The 20,599-nt window shown below is 41.7% G+C and overlaps 1 protein-coding gene across 1 annotated transcript in view; it reads left to right on the top strand.

Annotated features, from left to right (window-relative positions):
* Positions 1-20,097, top strand: part of ARFRP1 (ARF related protein 1) — a 35,923-nt gene extending 15,826 nt beyond the window's left edge. Inside the window, exons 6-8 of the mRNA XM_073607379.1 lie at positions 443-513; positions 13,905-14,005; positions 17,084-20,097. Of these exons, the coding sequence (XP_073463480.1) occupies positions 443-513; positions 13,905-14,005; positions 17,084-17,171 (260 nt within the window). The 3' untranslated portion in view covers positions 17,172-20,097. The remainder of the gene's footprint in view (positions 1-442; positions 514-13,904; positions 14,006-17,083) is intronic.
* The last annotated feature ends 502 nt before the right edge of the window (positions 20,098-20,599 follow it).

Here is a 20,599-nt window from a genome sequence, read left to right as displayed (position 1 = left end):
AAAATGGCTGCAGCCAGACTCCGTGGAGGGAGATTTCTGCAGCATATTTGGCAAGTACAGAATCACAGTATATATACATTTATATGCAAAGTGGTTGGAGGGAAGCTTTACAATGGCAAAAATGTTTTTTATTACAAATGATGTGAGCAGACTGCAGTTCCTCTTTAAGCTTTAAACTGAAGCAGTCATGAATAGGTCACTGTAGTGTTTACACATGCTTACTTATGAAAGAGTTATTATACTTACACAGAAATACATTTATATCCACCCTTTTTAAAAGCTGCTTTTATACAAGGTGAAGTCCTTGTGAACAAGGCTTTATTGTTTATCTGAAATTATGAAGAGGTCATTTTATTTGGCCCATTTAGAGACTGAGAGAGCATAAAGATGTTCTTTTGCAATGTTGTGTTTTCCCTCCTAACATTCCTACTTTGTCACACAGAGAAAATAATCAGCAGTGATGCTTTGGAAGGAGTCCCCATCTTGGTGCTGGCGAACAAGCAGGATGTGGAGGTAAATAGGAAAAAAAGGGGTTTTAAACTAAAGTCCGGCTGTCAGAAACTGCAAGCAGGCAGGCGCTTTATTGCAGAAGAGACCTGCAATGTTTCCTCTGCAATAAAAGAAACCTGCCTGCCCGCACTCTTCTTAGGAATGTACACTGAGCGGCACAAGCGCTTCTCAGTTTGCATTCCAGCACAATGCCTGCGAGTGCACCGGCCAATGAAGACGGCCGAAGACCAACGCCCAGCAGTAGATGCCGGTGTAGAAAAAATGGACCGTTGAAGGAAAGGTAAGTTTAGCTCCACTTTGAGAATTTTAGGTGGAACTTCAAGCCAAAAACCAGCAGCACTCACACATATGTACACATTATAAAATCAAAATCAAAGTGTTGTGCTGTTACTCCATTATTGTATATATATAGTGTGCACAAAAGTCCATCCATTGAAATACAGTAAAACCTTGGTTTGAGAGTAACTTGGTTTGAGAGCGTTTTGCAAGACAAGTAAAAATGTTTAATAAATTTTGACTTGATATACAAGCGATGTCTTGATATACAAGTAGCGTCATGTCACAACTGAGTATAAGAGCCCATTCACACCTGAGCGTTTTGTAGCTTGAAGCCTCAAGCTACAAAACGCTTGAGGGGAAAAAATCCATTATTCTCTATGGAGATGGTTCACATCTCCACTCCAAGTCGCCTGAAGCCCTACGCCTGAAGCTCAAACAAGTTCTGGACCCTTTTTTGTCTCGCGAATCGGGCAGATTTGGGCGTTTTTGGAGCAGGAAGCAGATGACAAAATCTAACAACATAGCAAATGATGAACCAGATGATCATTTTTCCTATTGGCTAATAAAAAAAATGCCAAAGCTCAAAAACGCCACACAACGCTGCATGGAAACGCGCAAGTATGCCCGAAAAAACGCGTGACAAAACACCAGAAGAAACGCTAAAAAACGCTACGCTCAGGTGTGAATGCAGCCTAAAAGAGAAGCGAGGCGCCTCTGAGTGTAGCAATATGGTTACATTTAATGAAGGTGCAACATTTAGCAACATATTTCTACACTTAGAGGCGCCTCTCTTCTCTTTTATACTCTGTAGCTCCTGCTAGATTTTGCTTCTAATTCCCTTGTGGAGGCTTCCATTTGTGGATGGACATTTTATGGTTACACAACCTGGTCACATTGCTATAATCTTTTTATCTGGACTATAAACTGAAGGACCTGAATGGTTGTGGAACGAATCATTTGAGTTTCCATTATTTCTTATGGGGAATTTCGCTTTGATATACGAGTGCTTTGGATTACAAGCATGTTTCTGGAACTAATTATGCTCGCAATCCAAGGTTTTACTGTATAGTGAGAAGGGGGGAAAAAAGTCAAAAATTCCAACTAAGAGTCCATATAGTGAAGTTAAATTAAAAGTGTCAATCCAATATCAATCGGTCCTCCCCACAGGATAAGTATGGCAAATATATCTGCTTACTAGATACTAAGACCTTCCAAGGTCTATAGGCGCTTTTGTGAACATTCACCCCTCACTTCAGGTATAACCACCTTAGCTATGCAGCCAACTTCATTGGATTCTAGAAAGATATCCTTCACAGTAATTACCCTCCAAAGGAACTCCAGAATCCGACCATCCAGCGATGCCGAAGTTGTAGTCAGTCCGTTCCTCTCCCCGGGACAGGATCCGCACTCAGCCACCGGACAACTAGAAAGTTTCCCGCAGGAGGCAGCGTGCTGTCACCGCCACTTCCGCCCTCCTGGAAGGGTGGAAGTGGTGGTGACAGCATGCTGCCTCCTGCGGGGCAACTTTCTTTTTTAACAAGGAAAATGTGGGAAACTTTCTAGTTGTCCGGTGGCAGAGCGGGGGATCCTGTCCCAGGAAGAGGATCAAACTCTGGAGTTCCTTTTGAAGGGTAATCACTGTGAAGGATATCTTTCTGGAATCTAATCAAGTTGGCTGGATAGCTAAGGTGGTTATACCCGTAGTGAGGGGTGAATGTTCACTGAAGCGCCTATAGACCTTGGAAGGTCTTAGTATCTAGTAAGCAGATATATTTGCCATATTTATCCTGTGGGGAGCACCGGTTGATATTGGATTGGCACTTTTCTTTAAGTTCACTATAGGTCAATGGATGGACTTTTGTGCACCAGATTTTGCACTCTCCAGTTTTAGCAAATCTCCCCCATTGCATCTTGTTATCCTTGCTAGTAAAGAAACATGTAAATAAAAAAAGTCTGCTTAAAATAAAATGGTTTGATCTAGGTCAGTGTCAGGATTAGGGGCAGGGACAAAGGTTATGGGTCAGTTTAGGTAGAATAAAAATGTTTTTATATATATATGTATCTACACCCTACCCCATTTAATTGATATATCAGATGACCTCCAGGGATTAAGGCATATGGTATCCCTTGGCCTGCTGACTCCCTATAAAAATGGAACATGTGTACCTTCCTATGACACAACTAAGCCTGAAAAGGAAGACTGGGGATTGTGTCCTGGGCCCTCTCTCTTAAGCAGCCCATAAATTATGCAGTTTTCTTTCCTTGTACCACAGGTATGAAAATTGCTCGATTCCCTGATTGTGTTGATGGTGGAGTCCCTTCCGCTGTGCCATTGTGTTCTGTCAGCAGGGAGCCTTCTCTGCCGGCAAAACACAATGGTCATTTCCGGCAGTGATTGCATGAAAAATATCCGAGAGGCCGGTTGTACTGAAGTTGTTCGATGGATCAACTTCAGCACAACCAGCTTGCCTATAGATGGATCAAATCTCGGCAGGTCCCTGCTGAACCAACTGAGATTTGATCATCTATGGCCGGCTTTAGTTACCTCCTTTTGGCAAATTCTGTGACTTACCACACCTTCCCATATTCATGCCCCATTTACCAATAATTTGCAAGAACTGGAGTTATATGCAGTAATTTCAACCCGTCCACTGCTGTCCTGAAAGGGCTTTTCTCTGATTAAGCTGACAGTCTACCACCATGCAGTAAAAACATACCATACATGCTACAGAAAGTGAGAAAGATGAAGGCTTTCTGCATTACTTATATCTTTTTATTATTGAGGGGATTGGCTAAATGTTAAGGTAAAAACACTTGAACAAGGTACTTAGATCAAAAGGAAATTGCAGATTTCTCTTTAAAGCCCAACTCCGGGCAAAAAAAACTGCACCCAGCCATCCCATCCATACCCAGTCATCCACATTCATGGCTCAACCATGCTTAGCCATCCCCATCCACGGTTCATCCATGCCACTATAGTGTGTTTTTACTGCGCCCACACTGCAGGGGTTAACTGCTTGATTTGTCCAGGGGAGAGGAGAAAGCTTTATACTCACCTGATCCTCCGCTCCACTGGCAAATGGCGTTCCCCCACAATCCAGTGGTGGGCTGTTCCTGATGTCCTCACGTCCAGAGCAGGTCTATGGGCTTCATGACGTCAGGAACAGTCCACCGCACAAGACCGCTTGCGCCACAGGGACCAGTCTTGTGTGGGATCCTCTTGTGCGGGGAGGATCGGAGGGGTTAGGTAAGTATATCTTTGTTCTCCAATCCCCTAGATAAAAAAACGAGCAGTTAACCAGTGCAGTGCGGGCACAGCTCCGCTGCATAGAAAAAGCTTTTTTTTTGCCTGGAGTTGGGCTTTAAAGCTTCCTAAAAAATAGTTTCTTTTGGCATCCATGGTAGTCAGAATGGACTTGCACCTTGGGAAGGATACTCTTCTTAAACTCGGGGTCCTTTAAGACTCTTTTTAAAGAGTAACTCCACTATTGGGTGATCAATGTATATCAATGTGATCAATTTTAACAAACCTTGTAGCAGATTCCTACCTTTTGTTGCTCTGAACAAAAAGCTGTTTATTTCGCCATGTCCTTTGCAGACTGAATCTGAATGGTGGAGGGTCTGCTTCATTATAGTCACATTTTGCTTTTTAATGAGAAAAGCTGCTGGGTTTTGCATCCCACAACTATGTAACCCTTGTAGAGTATCTCATCAAAACTGAAATTCCTGTTGCTGAGGATGCCTAAAATTTGACAAGTGTCAAGGGCAGACCTCTGGAAAAATCAGCGAGCCAATCACACAAGAAGGAAAATACATTTCTGGGGATGTTCTGTACACCAACCATGAACAGAACAACTTCAGGTTGCCATAATGCATTGGATTTTACAGAGAATTACAGCAGCTGCAAATTGAAAAATACATTTACTTTTATTAATATTACATTTCAACATGGCTTGTGTAGGAATGGTATTGCTATATATCTATTTTTTTTGCTATATTTTATTTTCTTTTGTATAGAAAGGTTAGTTGTAGTTGCATGCTTCATCCTCCAGAGGGAGACTAAGCCTGTGTTACATGTAGTCATAACACTGTGCTTACTTTATCCCAAAGCACAATCTACTTGTAAGAGCCAAAATCAACATTTGATGCTCTGCCAATACTGAACTGCTATTTTTTTTTAAAAAATTTTATTGTCCAAAAAAAAAAAAAAATCCATATATCAGGGCTCAAAATTCCAAGTCCTGAGCTACTAGCCAGGCTTCAAGGGTTACTCACCACCAGTTGCCCCACCCAACCCCTACCATGCACCGCCCCGTATTCCACCCCGAAACACGCCCTCATAAATTATCTCATGAAATGACACTTAAATGTTTTATGAAGAATTAAGTTATAAAAATAAATATTAACAACAACTTTATCCGTGCAGCCTCACCTGCGTCCACCCGGTGCAGCCTCACCTGCGTCCACCCGGTGCAGCCTCACCTGCGTCCACCCGGTGCAGCCTCACCTGCGTCCACCCGGTGCAGCCTCACCTGCGTGCACTCGGTGCAGCCTGTCTATGCAGTGGGAGAGGAATTTCCGGCCGGATGATGAGAGCGCCAAGGAACATCACAGCTTTCATTTCAATTGCTGTGTTCCCGCCACACGCTGTCACATACAGCCACGTCCCCTGGCCGGGGAACTTTGATAGACCTCACACGTCCCAGGATTGGACGGGTGATCTGTTTATCAAAGTCCTGGACAAAGAGGAGGGGCTGTATGTGACAACGAGCGCAGGGAATACAGCGATTGAAATGAAAGCTGTGATGTTCCTCGGCGCTCTCATCATCCGGCTGCCTGCCCTCCTCCCTTACCCTCCGCGACGCGGTCGCAGCTCCCATACAACCCCGGTGCTCACCCCCCCACTCCCAGGCAGGCAGCCCAGCTCGCCAGCCCTCAGAATCCACTCGCAAAATGCGAGCAGGCGAGTGGAATTTTTGAGGGCTGCATATAGGATGTAGTCTGTCAGTAGCATTAGTCTGGCTTTCCGAGTTCCCTATGTATTATAGTTGTATTACCTGTTGATCCTGTGGGTAGATACATTGTTTTTTCCACTTCCTCTAATAAGGTGACAGCGTTATTCGTTCTGTAGTGAGATCATGCAGCAGCAATTATTGCACTGTCAACAAGATAGTCATATATGGACTTTAAAAGGCAAAACATTAACCACCTCCTGCCCGGCCTATTGTAATAATAGGGCTGCATATTAGACCGCACGGTCATTTAACATTGATACCTATGTGTCCTCAAAAATAAAGGATTTGCTTTGGGTGGTGAAATGAAAAAAGTTGTTGTTTTTTTCTGTTTGTTTTCAATAAAAATGATCTGATTTAAAAAAAAAAAATAATAATACGGATGGGTGGGAGCACTGCTATCCCATATAATGTCCTTCTATTCGCACGGCTTGTGGGGCCGCACAGCAGCGCGATCTGTGACCTGCTGCGTACAGTAGACACAGCAGAACACAGATAGTTGTATTGGGATGCTGTGAGCTGCCTTGGTACCATGTGATCACTGTGACGATCACATGTCAGTTGTAAGCAATGGCTTTCATTCATAGCCACTGGAGGTTAAAAGTGCAAAATCTAGTGCAACTCTGCATAGAAACCAATCGGCTTCCAGGTTTATTGCCAAAGTTTAATTGAACAAGCTGAAGTTAGAAGATGATTGCCTACCATGCACAGCTGCACCAGATTCTGACAGCTCCAGTTTTAGTAAATCTCCCCCCAGTGTGTACTATTGTGATGATCTCTGTAATTGGTCGCAGTAATTACATGGTACAGGGCCAATCGCAGTTGACCAGTACCATGTGGTAGCTGTGGCCAATCACAGCTATTACAGTTGTACACAATGGCACATGAATGGTTGCCATTCATAAAAATGATTGGTTATGCAGTGATGATCATTGTATAAGCAACCATAATATAAAAAAAAAAAAATCCTGATCACCTCCCCAGAGTAGTACAATGTCACTATGGTGACATTGTAGTGCTCTTGTGACAGTATGTGTAAAAAAAAAAAAAAAAAAAGGGGGGGATTAAAAAAAGAAAACATTAAAACAATTTGCTGATATGGTGATGCTGTACTGCTCTGGTGACTGTATGTATTAAAAAAAAAAAAAAGAAAAGAAAAAAAAGAAAAATTTTATTTAATTTCTCCAAAAACTTTGACAAAAAAAATTACTTCAAAAACTCACCATGCCTCGTACTAATTACCTTGGGGTGTCGACTTTCCAAAAAGGTGTCCTTTGGGGGATATTTGTACTGTCCTGGTGTTTCAGGGCCTCAAGAAATGAGACAAGCAGTCAGTACATCATGAATGATCAATGTTCAGATATATATATATATCATAGCTTGTGGACTCTATAACTTTCACACAGACTAAATAACAATAACCTGAATCAATATATAATATTATCAATAAATCAATAATATTATCAAATAAATGTAGCAGAATAAATGTTGGCCTAAATTTTTAAAGAAAGATTATTCATTATCAAAATTTTATAATAGAAACTAAGAAAAAAGATTTTTTTTTTTTTACGGTATTTTTTCATTTATATAGCACAAAAAACCTAGTGGTGAATAAATACCACCAAAATAAAGCTCTATCTGTTTAATTTATTTTTTTAATAAAAATGTCATTGGTTACAAGACATGAGTAATTGTCGTTCAAAGTGTGACATTGCTGAAATATGAAAATTGGCCTGGGCAGAAAGGGGGTGAGTTATATGTAATAAAATGGAATGACACGGGGCAAAAGTATTGAACGCATGAAGAAAGGGAGGTGCAAAAGATATGGATAGCCAAGACCCCAGCTGAAATCTATTGGTAATTAGAAAGCAATCCTGCCCCTTGTCAGTGCAAATTAATATCAGCTGGTTAAGTCTTATCTGATGGCCTATAAAAAGGTGTCTCATTACCAAAGTGTCACACAAGAAACATCTCATGATGGGTAAAAGCAAAGAGCTCCCTCAAGGCCTGCGCAACCTTATTGTTGCAAAACATACTGATGCCATTGGTTACAGAAGGATTTTTAAACTTCTGGATGTTCCAGTGAGCACTGTTGGGGCCATAGTCTGGAAGTGAAAGTGTCCGGTAAGGTTAAAGACCACCTCCCGCTTACACTTTATATGCAGTTACAGCAGCATGATTTTTATTTATTTTTTCTTGTGGGGAAAAAAACAAACAAACTTTTAAATCCATATAATTGAAAGCTGACTGTTGTTGGCTCCCCTGTAGATAGGAAGTGGCAGCAAAGAGGCTGTAGGTCATTTGCATCACTTAGATGTAAGAAAAGAATGAAAAAAAGATGGAAACAAAAACATGGCAATAGTTTATGATTACAAAGTTCCATCGCAAACTAAAGGTCATCCCAGTTCGGGTTTACATCTTCTTTTAAATACACGCATTCATTCCACAAATAGGAATAAAAACAAAACTTGGGCAACCAAAAACATCTGAGAAAATAGAATGTATAATGGCATCCAGTGTTTGTCTTTCAGTAGATGATTCTACAACTATTGATGGGAATTTCCCAGGAGTGTGCACTCCCCCTCATTTGACATTTGTAAAGTGTTTCCTTTCTTGACGCACAGTGGTGTATTCATTGACTCGGCCAGACGCCCCGTGACACACATTATGGCCTTTTGTGTCAGTAACCGCACTGTCGCTCTCCTGTGAAGATCGTCAGGGGTTTAGTAAAACTGTCATCTGGTTTTCATTTGGGTGCTTTCCATGTCGTCTAGTCATTGTATAAATGTGGTTGTGTTGGCCATAGTAATGGGATACACCCTTCACTCCTTAAAGATGACCTACAGTGTGTAAAATACGTTTTGAACACGTCACCGTTTTTCTACGTAAATATTTTTCTATCACCACATGTCGGTAACAACCCATGCAATCCATACGTACTAAGAAACCAAAACAAATACGTTCAGAAATTAACTACTTCCAGTGTATTCATGTAATTCATGTAATGACAGCGGGCGGGATTCTCGGTTGTTCTGAGATGACGTCCAATGACATCGCCCCAGGTTGGACTTGATGGACTTTTTTCAACCTCACCTACTATGTAACTATGTAACTGTTTGGGGCCATAATCCGGAAGTGAAAAGAACATAATTTCAGGATAGGTAAATGGGGGGGGGAAATGCCGCGCCAACTCTGGGTGTAAAGCAGCCAACACCACAATCAGACTAATTGTAGAAATATAGATAAAACAAAAAAGTGTGGCGCTAATAAAGTATGAAAAAGTTCTTAATGAGTGGAACCAATGTGGAAATAACGTTGGAAAAGAAATATATGTGAAAAGAATATGTGTACATAAATACTGGCCACAGAGATCACTGTAGCTAGTGGGTTAAGGATCGTGATCAACATAGGAGAAATAGTTGTGGTAAAAAATGTGCTTGTGAGTACAAAGCAAACAAAATTATCGATAACAAAGTGTGATCGACACTCCATGGGCGAATGACAATCTGACATAAAAATACACAGAAATATTTTAAGGTTGAGTTTTTAGGAATGCCACACGTAAAACAGGCCACAATTCTATATGTTTTAGGCATAAGTAAATGTTGGCATGTAAGTATAGACCATATCACTCAACAAGGTGAAGATTCATGGTGTCAAGGCCATGGTGCTTTAATACAGGTTTCTCAAACGATATTGGAAATGCGCTGACGTCTGTAGGGTATTCTCTTCTCCAAAACAAACTTCTAGTGAAAAAGGTGAAATACCCTTACCGGAAAAGATGGACTCACAGGCCCGTCAGCGGTGAGTCAAACGTGCTTGTACCGCCAAGCGGTGAAGGTAGATCCAATCCCAGTAGATAGAATGTAACCAATGGGGAGATGGAGCCTGGAGACTTGCTCGCCACCAAAGGGGATAGACTCGATCAGGGTTATCCTGCTGTCTCAATCACCGATCTTATGCCGCGTACACACGAGCGGACTTTACGGCAGACTTTGCCCGGCGGACGGGATTTTGACGGACAATTCGATCGTGTGTGTGGGCTCCAGCGGACTTTGTTTGCTCAAAAGTTGGACGGACTTAGATTTGAAACATGTTTTAAATCTATCCGTCGAACTTGAGTCCGGTCGAAAAGTCCGCTCGTCTGTATGCTAGTTCGACGGACAAAAAGCCACGCTAGGGCAGCTATTGGCTACTGGCTATGAACTTCCTTGTTTTAGTCCGGTCGTACGTCATCACGTACGAATTCGACGGACTTTGGTGGATTGTGTGTAGGCAAGTCCGTTCATTCGGAAAGTCCGTCATAAAGTCCGGCGTAAAGTCCGCCGAGCAAAGTCTGCCATAAAGTCCACTCGTGTGTGCGCGGCATTAGGCTAGCTTGGATCATCCACCGAACTCAGCTCAATCAGAGTCAATTCCCATAATGAAAGAAAAAGAAGAACTTCCACATGGTGTAAATCCGACAGGAGTGGAAAATTGGGCGATAAAAATTTGGTTCAATTTGGTTTGAACTAAAAAAGCGCAGTACAAGGTAGCTAGGGTAGCAAAAAGGGGTCCTAAAAAAAAGGGGGGGTTTTATTGTATGTTGTATTTTTATGTCAGATTGTCATTCACCCACGGAGTGTCGATCACACTTTGTTATAGATCATTTTGTTTGTTTTGTACTTTTTGATGTTGCATTTGTTGTTTTTTCACAAGCACATTTTTTACCACAACTATTTCTCCTATAATAATCACGATCTTTAACCCACTAGCTACAGTGATCTCAGTGGCCAGTATTTATGTACACTTATTATTATACAGGATTTATATAGCGCCGACAGTTTACGCATCGCTTTACAACATTAGGGCAGACAGTACAAGTACAATACAATTCAATACAGGAGGAATCAGAGGGCCCTGCTCGTTAGAGCTTACAATCTAGGAGGGAGGGTCAAGTTATACAAAAGGGTAATAGCTGTGGGGGATGAGCTAATGGAGAAAATAGTGACTGCAGTTGTTAGATGGAGGCAGGATAGGCTTCTCTGAAGAGGAAAGTTTTCCGGGATCGCCTAAAATCGCCATATTCTTTTCACATATATTTCTTTTCCAACGTTATTATTACATTGGTTCCACTCATTAAGAACTTTTTCATACTTTATTAGCGCCACACTTTTTTGTTTTATCCATAATTTAACGATAAACTGGCCACGTCCAGGAGCTCCTCGAAAGATTTCTGACAGATGAGTCAAAAGAATTATCAGAAGAGTTGTCCAAGAGCCAGGGACCACTTGTGGAAAACTTCAGAAAGACCTGGAATTAGCAGGTACACAATAAGTAATGCACTCAGCCGCCATGGCCTGTATGCACGCTCGCCACTCAAGACTCCATTGCTGAAGAAAAAGCGTGTTGAAGCTCTTTTAAAGTTTGCTGCACGACATTTAGACAAGCCAGTGAAATACTGGGAGAATATAGTCTGGTCAGACGAGACCAACATTGAACTCTTTGGATGCCATAATACACACCATGTTTGGAGGTCACATGGCACATCACCCCAAAAACACCCCCCATACCAACAGTGAGGTTTGGAGGTGGGAACATCATGGTGTGGGGCTGTTTTTCAGCATACGGTACTGGCAAACTTCAAATCGTTGAAGGAAGGATGGATGGAAAAATGTACGAAGACATTCTTGATAAAAATCTGCTGCCATCTACCAGGATGATGAAGATGAAACGAGGGTGGACATTTCAGCAAGACAATGATCCCAAACACAAAGCCAAGGAAACTCTCAATTGGTTTCAAAGAAAGAAAATAAAGCTGCTAGAATGGCCCAGCCAATCACCTGACTTGTATCCAATAGAGAATCTATGGAAAGAACTAAAGATCAGAGTTCATAGAAGAGGCCCACAGGACCTTCAAGATTTGAAGACTGTGTGGAAGAATGGGCCAAAATCACAGCTGAGCAATGCATGCGACTCGTTTCTCCATACAGGAGGCGTCTTGAAGCCTCCATTACCAACAAAGGATTTTGTACGAAGTATTAAATAAATGTCATTTAGCGTGTTCAATACATTTTCCCTGTTGTCATTCCATTTTATTACACATAACTTCATTTCTGAACTTATTTGTTTTGGTGTCTTTGTATGTATGGATTGCATGGGTTGTTACTGACGTGGTGAAAATTTCATATCAGTAGCACCTTTAGAATTATATTTGCCTAGAAAAATGGCGGTGTGTTCAATACTTATTTTACCTGCTGTATAGACCAGACTTGTGTCTAATTCTTTGGTTGCTGAGAGTTTTATAATCGTGAACGGCTCTCTCCCTTGAAAGAATGAAAAGTGACGGTTCCCAGAGAATGTGCATGTGGCTTGATCCTCCTAACAACGTATAGAGAAAAAAAAGGGGGAGGGGACTTTCTGTAGACAGCCACCAGAGAAATATAAATACCACAATCCTCTCAAGGTTACATATACAATCATTAGTAATAATTTATTAGACACATGTTTAAAAAAATCCATCTCGAATATAATACTATAAAATTATTGAGGATGCAGAATCTAGACAGATATATCCTAGCCACAAATGTTGGTCTACGCGTTTTGTGGGTTTTCTGCTTCTTCAGGACAGAGAGTTTTTTTAGGACATACACATAACAAAAAGAACGCCTACATGAAGGACAAAAATATTAAATGATATATCAATACCAAGAGTACCCTATATAAGTTACAAACCACAGGGAAAAAAAAACAAAAAAATAAGAATATTGATTACAATATCATACAAAAGAGAATGAAAGAGCTGTCCACGGCCCTGAAGTAGAGGAATACCCACAAAATGCAGACCAACGTTTGGGCTAGGATATATCTGTCCGGAATTTGCATCTTCAATAATTGTGTTGTATTCAAGATGGATTTTATATATCAATAGCTGTACCCTATAGAAGTGACAAACCACAAGAAAAAAAAATGAATATTGATTACAATATCATAAAAAAGAAAAAAGAGAGCTATCTGCCAAAGCTGTCCACCATCCTGAAGAAGCTGAATACTCACTAAACGCGCAGACCAACATTTGGCCTAGGGTATAGCTGTCTAGAATCTGCATCTTCAATAAATATATTGTATTTAAAGAGGAGTTACAGCCTAGGGGAACATTTTTGTTAAAGTCAGCAGCTACAAATACTGTAGCTGCTGACTTTTAATAAAAGGACACTTACCTGTCCAGGAATCCTGCGTTGGCACCCAAAGCTGATCCGTCCACAGGCTCCGGGTGCAGGCTCTGGCATCTACACTAAGGGAAACAGGAAGTGGCTTGTCCGTCTCCCAGAAGGCAGCGGGGGGAAGGAGGAGGGGCCAGAAATTGCATAGATCGCTGCACAACTTCTTACCCAGAATTGGGAGCGGGTACTTGTTTTTAACAGGTATCGGCTCCCCCCACCTAAAAGGTGCCAAATGTGGCACCGGACGGGGGGGAAGCAAACAAGCGGAGCTTCCCCTTTTGGGTGGAGCTTTACTTTAAGATGGATTATTAAATATCAATAACATTACCCTATATACTTGTAAATCACAAACTGGAGGAAAAAGTAAAACTAAAATAAGATAAACAATTACAAATATCATTCAAAAGAAAAAAGGGAAAGAAGAGCTGTCCGCAGTCCTGAAGAAGCGGAACACCTGCGAAACGCGTAAATCAACATTTGGGCTCGGATGTAGCTGTTTAGAATCTGCATCTTCAGTCATTTTATTGTATTCAAGATTGATTTTTGCCATGTTTGTAATAAATTACTACTAATGATTGTATATTTAACATGGAGAAGAGTGTGGTATTTATATTTCTCTGGTGGCTGTTAGCCCAGGTACATGAGATTGAGGCATTTTGGTGCGGACTGAATGCAAAGGTGCGCCATCCAGCCCAGCTACCGTCAGCCTGTAAATCTCTAGGAGAGGCTGGAAGCTGCCTTTGTTGGAGAGTGCATGGAGTGGTAAGAGGGCAGTATGAGTAATGTGAGTGTATATAGTATATCCACCTCTGCAGTGCTCCCCCACTGCTCCTTCCTTCATCTTAGGTGCTTCTGGGTATGCCTTTTGCTTTTAATGTATTTTTGTTTGGTTTCTTTCCAGGGCTGCCTGTCCATTCCAGATATCAAAACTGCCTTCAGTGATTGCATCAACAAGATTGGAAAAAGGGACTGTCTCACCCAGGCATGCTCTGCCCTTTCCGGGTAAGGACAGACGTCATGTACTATAATCCGATTTTGTTTTTAGGCCACATTCACACTTGCAAATGACCCCGGCAATGATGACATGCCAGAACCCCAGCAGGGGGTTCCTTGCAATTAGCTGCAGGAGGCCGCCCCATTGACAGCAATGGGAGTCAGACGGCTTCCGCAGCTAATCGCAGCCGCTGGCGTGTAATCGCTCATGAAGCGATCACCTGGGAGTGATCTGCCTTGGACACTGCTTGGTTCATTTACTGGGAAAAACTGGGAAGTGCAAAATCTGGTGCAGCTGTGCATGGTAGCCTATCAGCTTCAGCTTGTTTAGATTAACCGCTTGCCGACCAGCCGCCGCAGTGTAATGCCCCATACACGCGGTCGGATTTTTCGACGGAAAATGTGTGATAGGACCTTGTTGTCGGAAATTCCGACCATGTGTGGGCTCCATCACACATTTTCCATCGGAATTTCCGACACACAAAGTTTGAGAGCTTGCTATAAAATTTTCCGACAACAAAATCTGTTGTCGGAAATTCCAATCGTGTGTACACAAATCCGACGCACAAAGTGCCACGCATGCTCAGAATAAATTAAGAGACGAAAGCTATTGCCTACTTCCCCGTTTATAGTCCCGACGTACGTGGTTTACGTCACCGCGTTTAGAACGATCGGATTTTACAACTTTGTGTGACCGTGTGTATGCAAGACAAGTTTGAGCCAACATCCGTCGGAAAAAATCCATGGATATTGTTGTCGGAATGTCCGATCAATGTCCGACCGTGTGTACAGGGCATTACTGCGTCTTAATGGCATGGTTGGGCGAAACGACGTTAGCTTACATCGCTTCGCCACTAGGGGGTGCCCACAGCGTGGGCCAGGAGCCGATGCGATCCCGGTTCTCTCAGGGGAGTAGAGACAGATCGTGTGTTCATACTAAGTATGAACATCGATCTCTTTCTCTCCTCCTAGACAGTCCCATCCCCCTACAGTTAGAACACAGTAAGGGAACACAGTTAACCCCTTGATCGCCCCCTAGTGTTAACCCCTTCCCTGCCAGTGACATTTATACAGTAATCAGTGCATTTTTATAGCACTGATCGCTGTATACTTGGTCCCAAAAATGTCCGATCTGTCTGCTGCAATATCGCAGACCCGATAAACAACACAGATCGCCGCCATTACTAGTAAAAATAATAATAATAAAAATGCCATAAAACTATCCCCTATTTAGTAGACGCTATAACGTTTGCGCAAACCAATCAATATACACTTATTGCGATTTTATTTATTTATTTACCAAAAATATGTAGAAGAATACATAACAGCCTAAACTGAGGAAGAATTTTGTTTTTTTTTTTTTAATATATTTTTTTGGGGGATATTTATTATAGCAAAAAGTAAAAAAATTATTTTTTTTTTCAAAATTGTCGCTCTTTTTTTGTTTATAGCGCAAAAAATAAAAAATGTAGAGGTGATCAAATACCACCAAAAGAAAGCTCTATTTGTGGGGAAAAAAAGGACGTCAATTTTGTTTGGGTGCAGCGTGGCACAACCGCCAAATTGTCAGTTAAAGCGACGCAGTGCCGTATCGCAAAAAATGGCCTGGTCATTGAGCAGCCAAATCTTCCGGGGGGGAAGTGGGTTAAGCTTTAAAACAACCTAGATGCTGATCGGTTCTTATGCAGAGCTGCACCAGATTTTGCACTCTCCGTGTTTAGTAATTGTTTGCACCATTACATGTGAGCAGCCGCAATTAGCTGCGGGAGCTGGCAGTCTCCCATTGCTATCGATGGGGCTCCTACCTGCAGCTAATTGCCGAGAACTCCTGCTGGGGTTTCTGCATGCATTCTGTGTCTGTCCTGGTAACAGGTGTGAATGTGGCCTTAGAGTTGAAATTTAGTGGTGGATAAGGGGAAGTTCAAAGAGAAGCTCCAGTCATTTTTGTGTTTATTGAAAGTCAGCAGCTACAAAAACTGTAGCTGCTGACTTTTAATAAACAGCCACTCACCTGCCCCACGATCCAGCGATGTGCGTCCATTCTCCCTGGCTTCTCTCCCCGGCATCTCAACTGTGGGCATCCGGCTGTGACAGCTTGCGGGCTTCAGAGTCGGGTTCCTACTGCGCATTCACGAGTTGCGCTGTTGCTCCTGAATGGTCTGCCAGCCCCCCCCCCCCCCCCCCCCAAAAAAAAATGTCAAATGTAGCAAGGGAGGAGTACTTAAAGCAGAGCTTCCCCTTTTAATGGTGTGTATCCCATGTCCTGCTGGCTGCTGCTTCCTTCATGCTGCTGGATATTGCCCAGGGCGGCGATCTTCCAGAGCTGCAAGGGTTAACAGATGAGGCCCCTCCGCCAATCACATAACTCGTACTGTTATTGTCCCACAATGCATTGTGTTCTGTGAATGGGCAAGAGAGATCCTGTCATTCATCTGCTCCCCCCCCCCCAAAGGAGTGTCTCCATTAAATTGATCAAAGAAAGATCTGTGTACTTAACTATTTTCAAATCACTCTGGTCCGGTCACATGATCCTGCAGCTCAGTGTAGGAAAGCGCTTGACAACTGCTGTGCATTTCGGGAGCCAGGGTGTCTCACCCATGCTCTCCCATGGCCCGGCCATTGTTGGCACTCCCTCCTCTCCCCTGCAGCAGTTGGTCACTGACACAGGGGAGACAGAGCTGTGGGATCATGTGACAAGATTGGATTATAAACAGGTAAGCACCCATTATTTTTTTTTTTTTTTTTTACAGGATACGTAGGAGGAGGGGGGGCGAGGGGAACATTTTTCTTCTACTTTAAGGCCAGGGTCCAGAAGAAGTGGGTTCAATGGTTCTGGGTGTCATTGAACCTGGAAGGGGCCGATCACTGGACCTCGGAGCAATGAGCTTGCAGAACAGGAGGGGAGGTTTTTTATTTTTTTTATTTTTTTTTTGCAACAAAAAAAAAATGCTTTTTTTAAATTTTGGACCGCTAGGCAATGGATGTTTAAAAATATTTAAAATTCTGGAGTTGAGCTTTTATTATAGATTTCAGTTTTCGGTAGGCTTTGGTGGGCTGGGTATTGATCTCTATTGTTTTTCTTTCCAGGAGGGGCGTGAACGAGGGCGTGGAGTGGATGGTAAAGTGTGTAGTGAGGAATATTCATCGGCCCCCAAGACAGAAGGATATCACATAGGGTGCGGCGACGATGAGCTGCACACTGAGAATTTTCTATGGAGCTGTTACTACAGTAGACTGGAATGTATATATCTCATACCTGCCAACCCACTCCTCTGTATAGATAACCCTTAGAGAATTCTATTTATCTTAAATTCCCCTGTGAACTTCTCTGCCCTGTGGGCAACTTTAAACACGTGGTAATGTCAACATCCCAACCCCCCTAACCTCCCTCACCTGTATGTGTTGCAACTACCTTGCAGTACTGCTGGCCACCCCTAGTGGGCAATGCTCCCTAAGGATCTAAATGCATCAATTTGTGAAGTTGGAGCTGTCGCGCATCGGATACATAGGGATGTCACAGTTTTGACAGTAATCAGCGAGTGGAGGAAGTCAGTCGGAGTTTGAGCTTCTAATTAAGACAGTTAAGGTAGTTTGCTAGGAATTAGAGAAATACAAGGGATGCTGATGAAAATGTTTGGGGTTTTTTTTGTATTTTTTTTTTTTCACTGACCTGGAAAAGAATTTGCACCAGCTCAGAGTGACTCTGAAAGTATTAAAGCCAAAGGATTGTCAAAAACGGCCGAGCAACTTGCATTGTCAGCAGGGGTTTCTTGCACGTTTCTCTTGTGGTTTCCTGTAACATAGATTTAAGTAACAGAGGAAGAATATGCCTCCCAGTGCCACACGGAGCTGCCCTGAGGTCTCTCTGCTTTTTTGATAGCTGTCAGACACACTCCTCTCCTCTCCCTCCCTCATCAGCAGGCCTGGGCATTGCCATTTAGGTTTAGGGCATGGTTATGGATAACCGCAGCTATCTGCATACCTAGTTTGGAGGGGCTTTGAGTGCCATTGAGGGAAACGACTGCTTCTTTTTAAGTGCTTCTACTGTTATGGGAACTATTTTGACACGCATGGGAATGCTTTGCATCTTGATGCGGTGGTGATTTAGCAGCGTGTGTATAGGTTTAACCTATAAAATGGCGCCTCTGTTTTGTTTTTTTTTTAGATTGGGGCCTATTTTATTTAAGTAAGGGAAGCACTCTTTCCCACAGTCAGGGTTGCCCAGAGCAGCCTCTTCTGTTTCCCACAATGCAATTGGAGAAGGAAATGGAAGACATTGGTTGTCTTGGGCAGCAGTGCAAACTTTCACTGAGATTTTTTTTGGCTGTTAAGGTCTTAAGGTCTCATTCACATGGGCGTACTACAACATGCACCCGTGCGAGGGCGGGGATGGGTGTTCCCATCTCTGCTTACAGGTGTTCCATGCATCCCTGTACAGCTCAAAAGAAAGAATATGTGTAATGGGACTATGAATACCCCTCCAATTGCCAAATACTGTGTGTGTGTGTGTGTATATATGTATGTGTATATATATATATATATATATACACAAAATGGATTAAAAAAGTTTACAAATCTTTATTCCATCAATTTAAAAACACTCCAAATAAAAACATATGTAATTTGTAATAGGTGCCAACTCTACCGCTTGTCTTCCCAATAAGTAGTCAGACGTTGTAACATGGAAGTCCTCAGAGATCATTAAATGTGGGTCGACGCGTTTTGCGGGATGACCCGCTTCATCAGGACCTCAGATCTCACATATAAATATAGTTGGTCACTAAAACAATATTGAAAACAATTTTACACATAAATTAAGTATAATGTACATAATATGTCATAAAAGATAATAACATCACATTTATTAACAATAATGAAAATAAAACTCTATCACTGAAAAAAAGAGTGGACAAATAAAATTAAAAAAAAAAACACCACCATTTTTTTTCTCTCTCTCTTTCTTTTTTTAGGGATAGTGGCTTATATTTTTAAAACACTCCACATAAAAACCTATATAATTTGTAATATGTGCCAACTCTATCGCTTGTCTTCCCAATTAGCAGGCAGAGAAGTTGTACCATGGAAGTCCTCGGGGATCATTAAATGTGAACAAATTAAAAAAAAGAAAGCACACAATTTTTTTTCTCTCTTTCTTTTTTTTAGGGATAGTGGCTTATTTTTATTGTTAATAAATGTGAGATTATTGTCTTTTATGACATATTATGTACATTATACTTAATTTATGTGTAAAACTGTTTTCAATATTGTTTTAGTGACCAACTGTATTTATATGCGAGATCTGAGGTCCTGATGAAGCGGGTCACCCCGCAAAACACGTCTAAACGTCGACCCACATTTAATGATTTCTGAGGACTTCCATGGTACAACTTATTACCTATTAATGGCACCTATTACAAATTGTATATGTTTTTATGTAGAGTGTTTTTAAAGTGATTTGGAATAAAGATTTGTTGTGTGTATATATTTAGCTATTGGAGGGGTATTCATAGTCCCATTACATATATTCTCTGTTTTGAGCTGTACAGGTATGCATGGAACTCCTGTAAGCGGAGATAGGAACACCCATCTCTGCTCTCGCACAGGGAAGGGTATTCATAGTCTCATTACATATATTCTTTATTTTGAGTTATTTTGCTCCAGGATGATACCCTCCAATGGCATAATTCATAATTGACACCATTCCCATGCACATATTGTTTTGGCGTCCCTATACAGGCAGTCCCATTCATGTCAGGGATGCAGACACAGCTGCTGCTCCAAATTCAATATCTGTGTGGGTGCCTCCGCATAAATGTCAATTTAGGAACAAGCAGTGGCTGTACCAGTTGACTTGAATGGGACTGCCTGCACAGGGGTGCATGGGTGGGTGTACGTTGTAGTACTCCTGTGTGAATGAGGCCTAAGTATCGGCTCAGAAAGCAACATTCCTCTGCATATGCGGCCTGTACACACTGACGGTGGTGAATGTTTGTTTCATTGAAAGGTTATTTTGGTGGGTGTTCAGGGGATCTCCTAACCAGAGATGATATTTTTATGGTGACTTTCCTACCAAAAAAAATAAAATAAAAATCTGAATCCTCTATTGTCTTGTGGTAAATTTTCTGTTATGTGAAAAACACAAATGGCCACCTATGCAGCTCACGTCTCCAATTTTAAAGCCATAAAAAAAAAATTATAATGCTGGCCCTAACACTAGAAGATTTTCAAATTACCATTTTTCCGAAAATTCTCCATGCATTCAATGAAGTATGTTGTTAAAATTGTTTGCTTTAACCACATCCATACCATGCCAATCCTACATGCAAAAATCATAACTTTTGTTGCTAGAAAATTACTCAGAAGCCCTAAAACATTATATATATTTTTTAGCAGAGACCCTAGCGAATAAAATGGCAATCGTTGCAATTTGTTATATCACACGGTATTCACGCAGCAATTTTTCAAACACAGTTTTTTTGGGAATAAATAAAATTTTGATGAATTAAAAAAAAAAAACACAATATTTACCCCGTTTTTTTTGTATAATGTGAAAGATGATGTTACGCCGAGTTAGATACCTAACATGTCGCACTTCAAAATCGC

The sequence above is a fragment of the Aquarana catesbeiana genome, linkage group LG12 (assembly GCF_042186555.1).
Source record: "Aquarana catesbeiana isolate 2022-GZ linkage group LG12, ASM4218655v1, whole genome shotgun sequence".
Taxonomy (NCBI): domain Eukaryota; kingdom Metazoa; phylum Chordata; class Amphibia; order Anura; family Ranidae; genus Aquarana; species Aquarana catesbeiana.
Note: the sequence above shows the minus strand (reverse complement) of the source record. Positions and strands in the feature narration are given on the sequence as shown.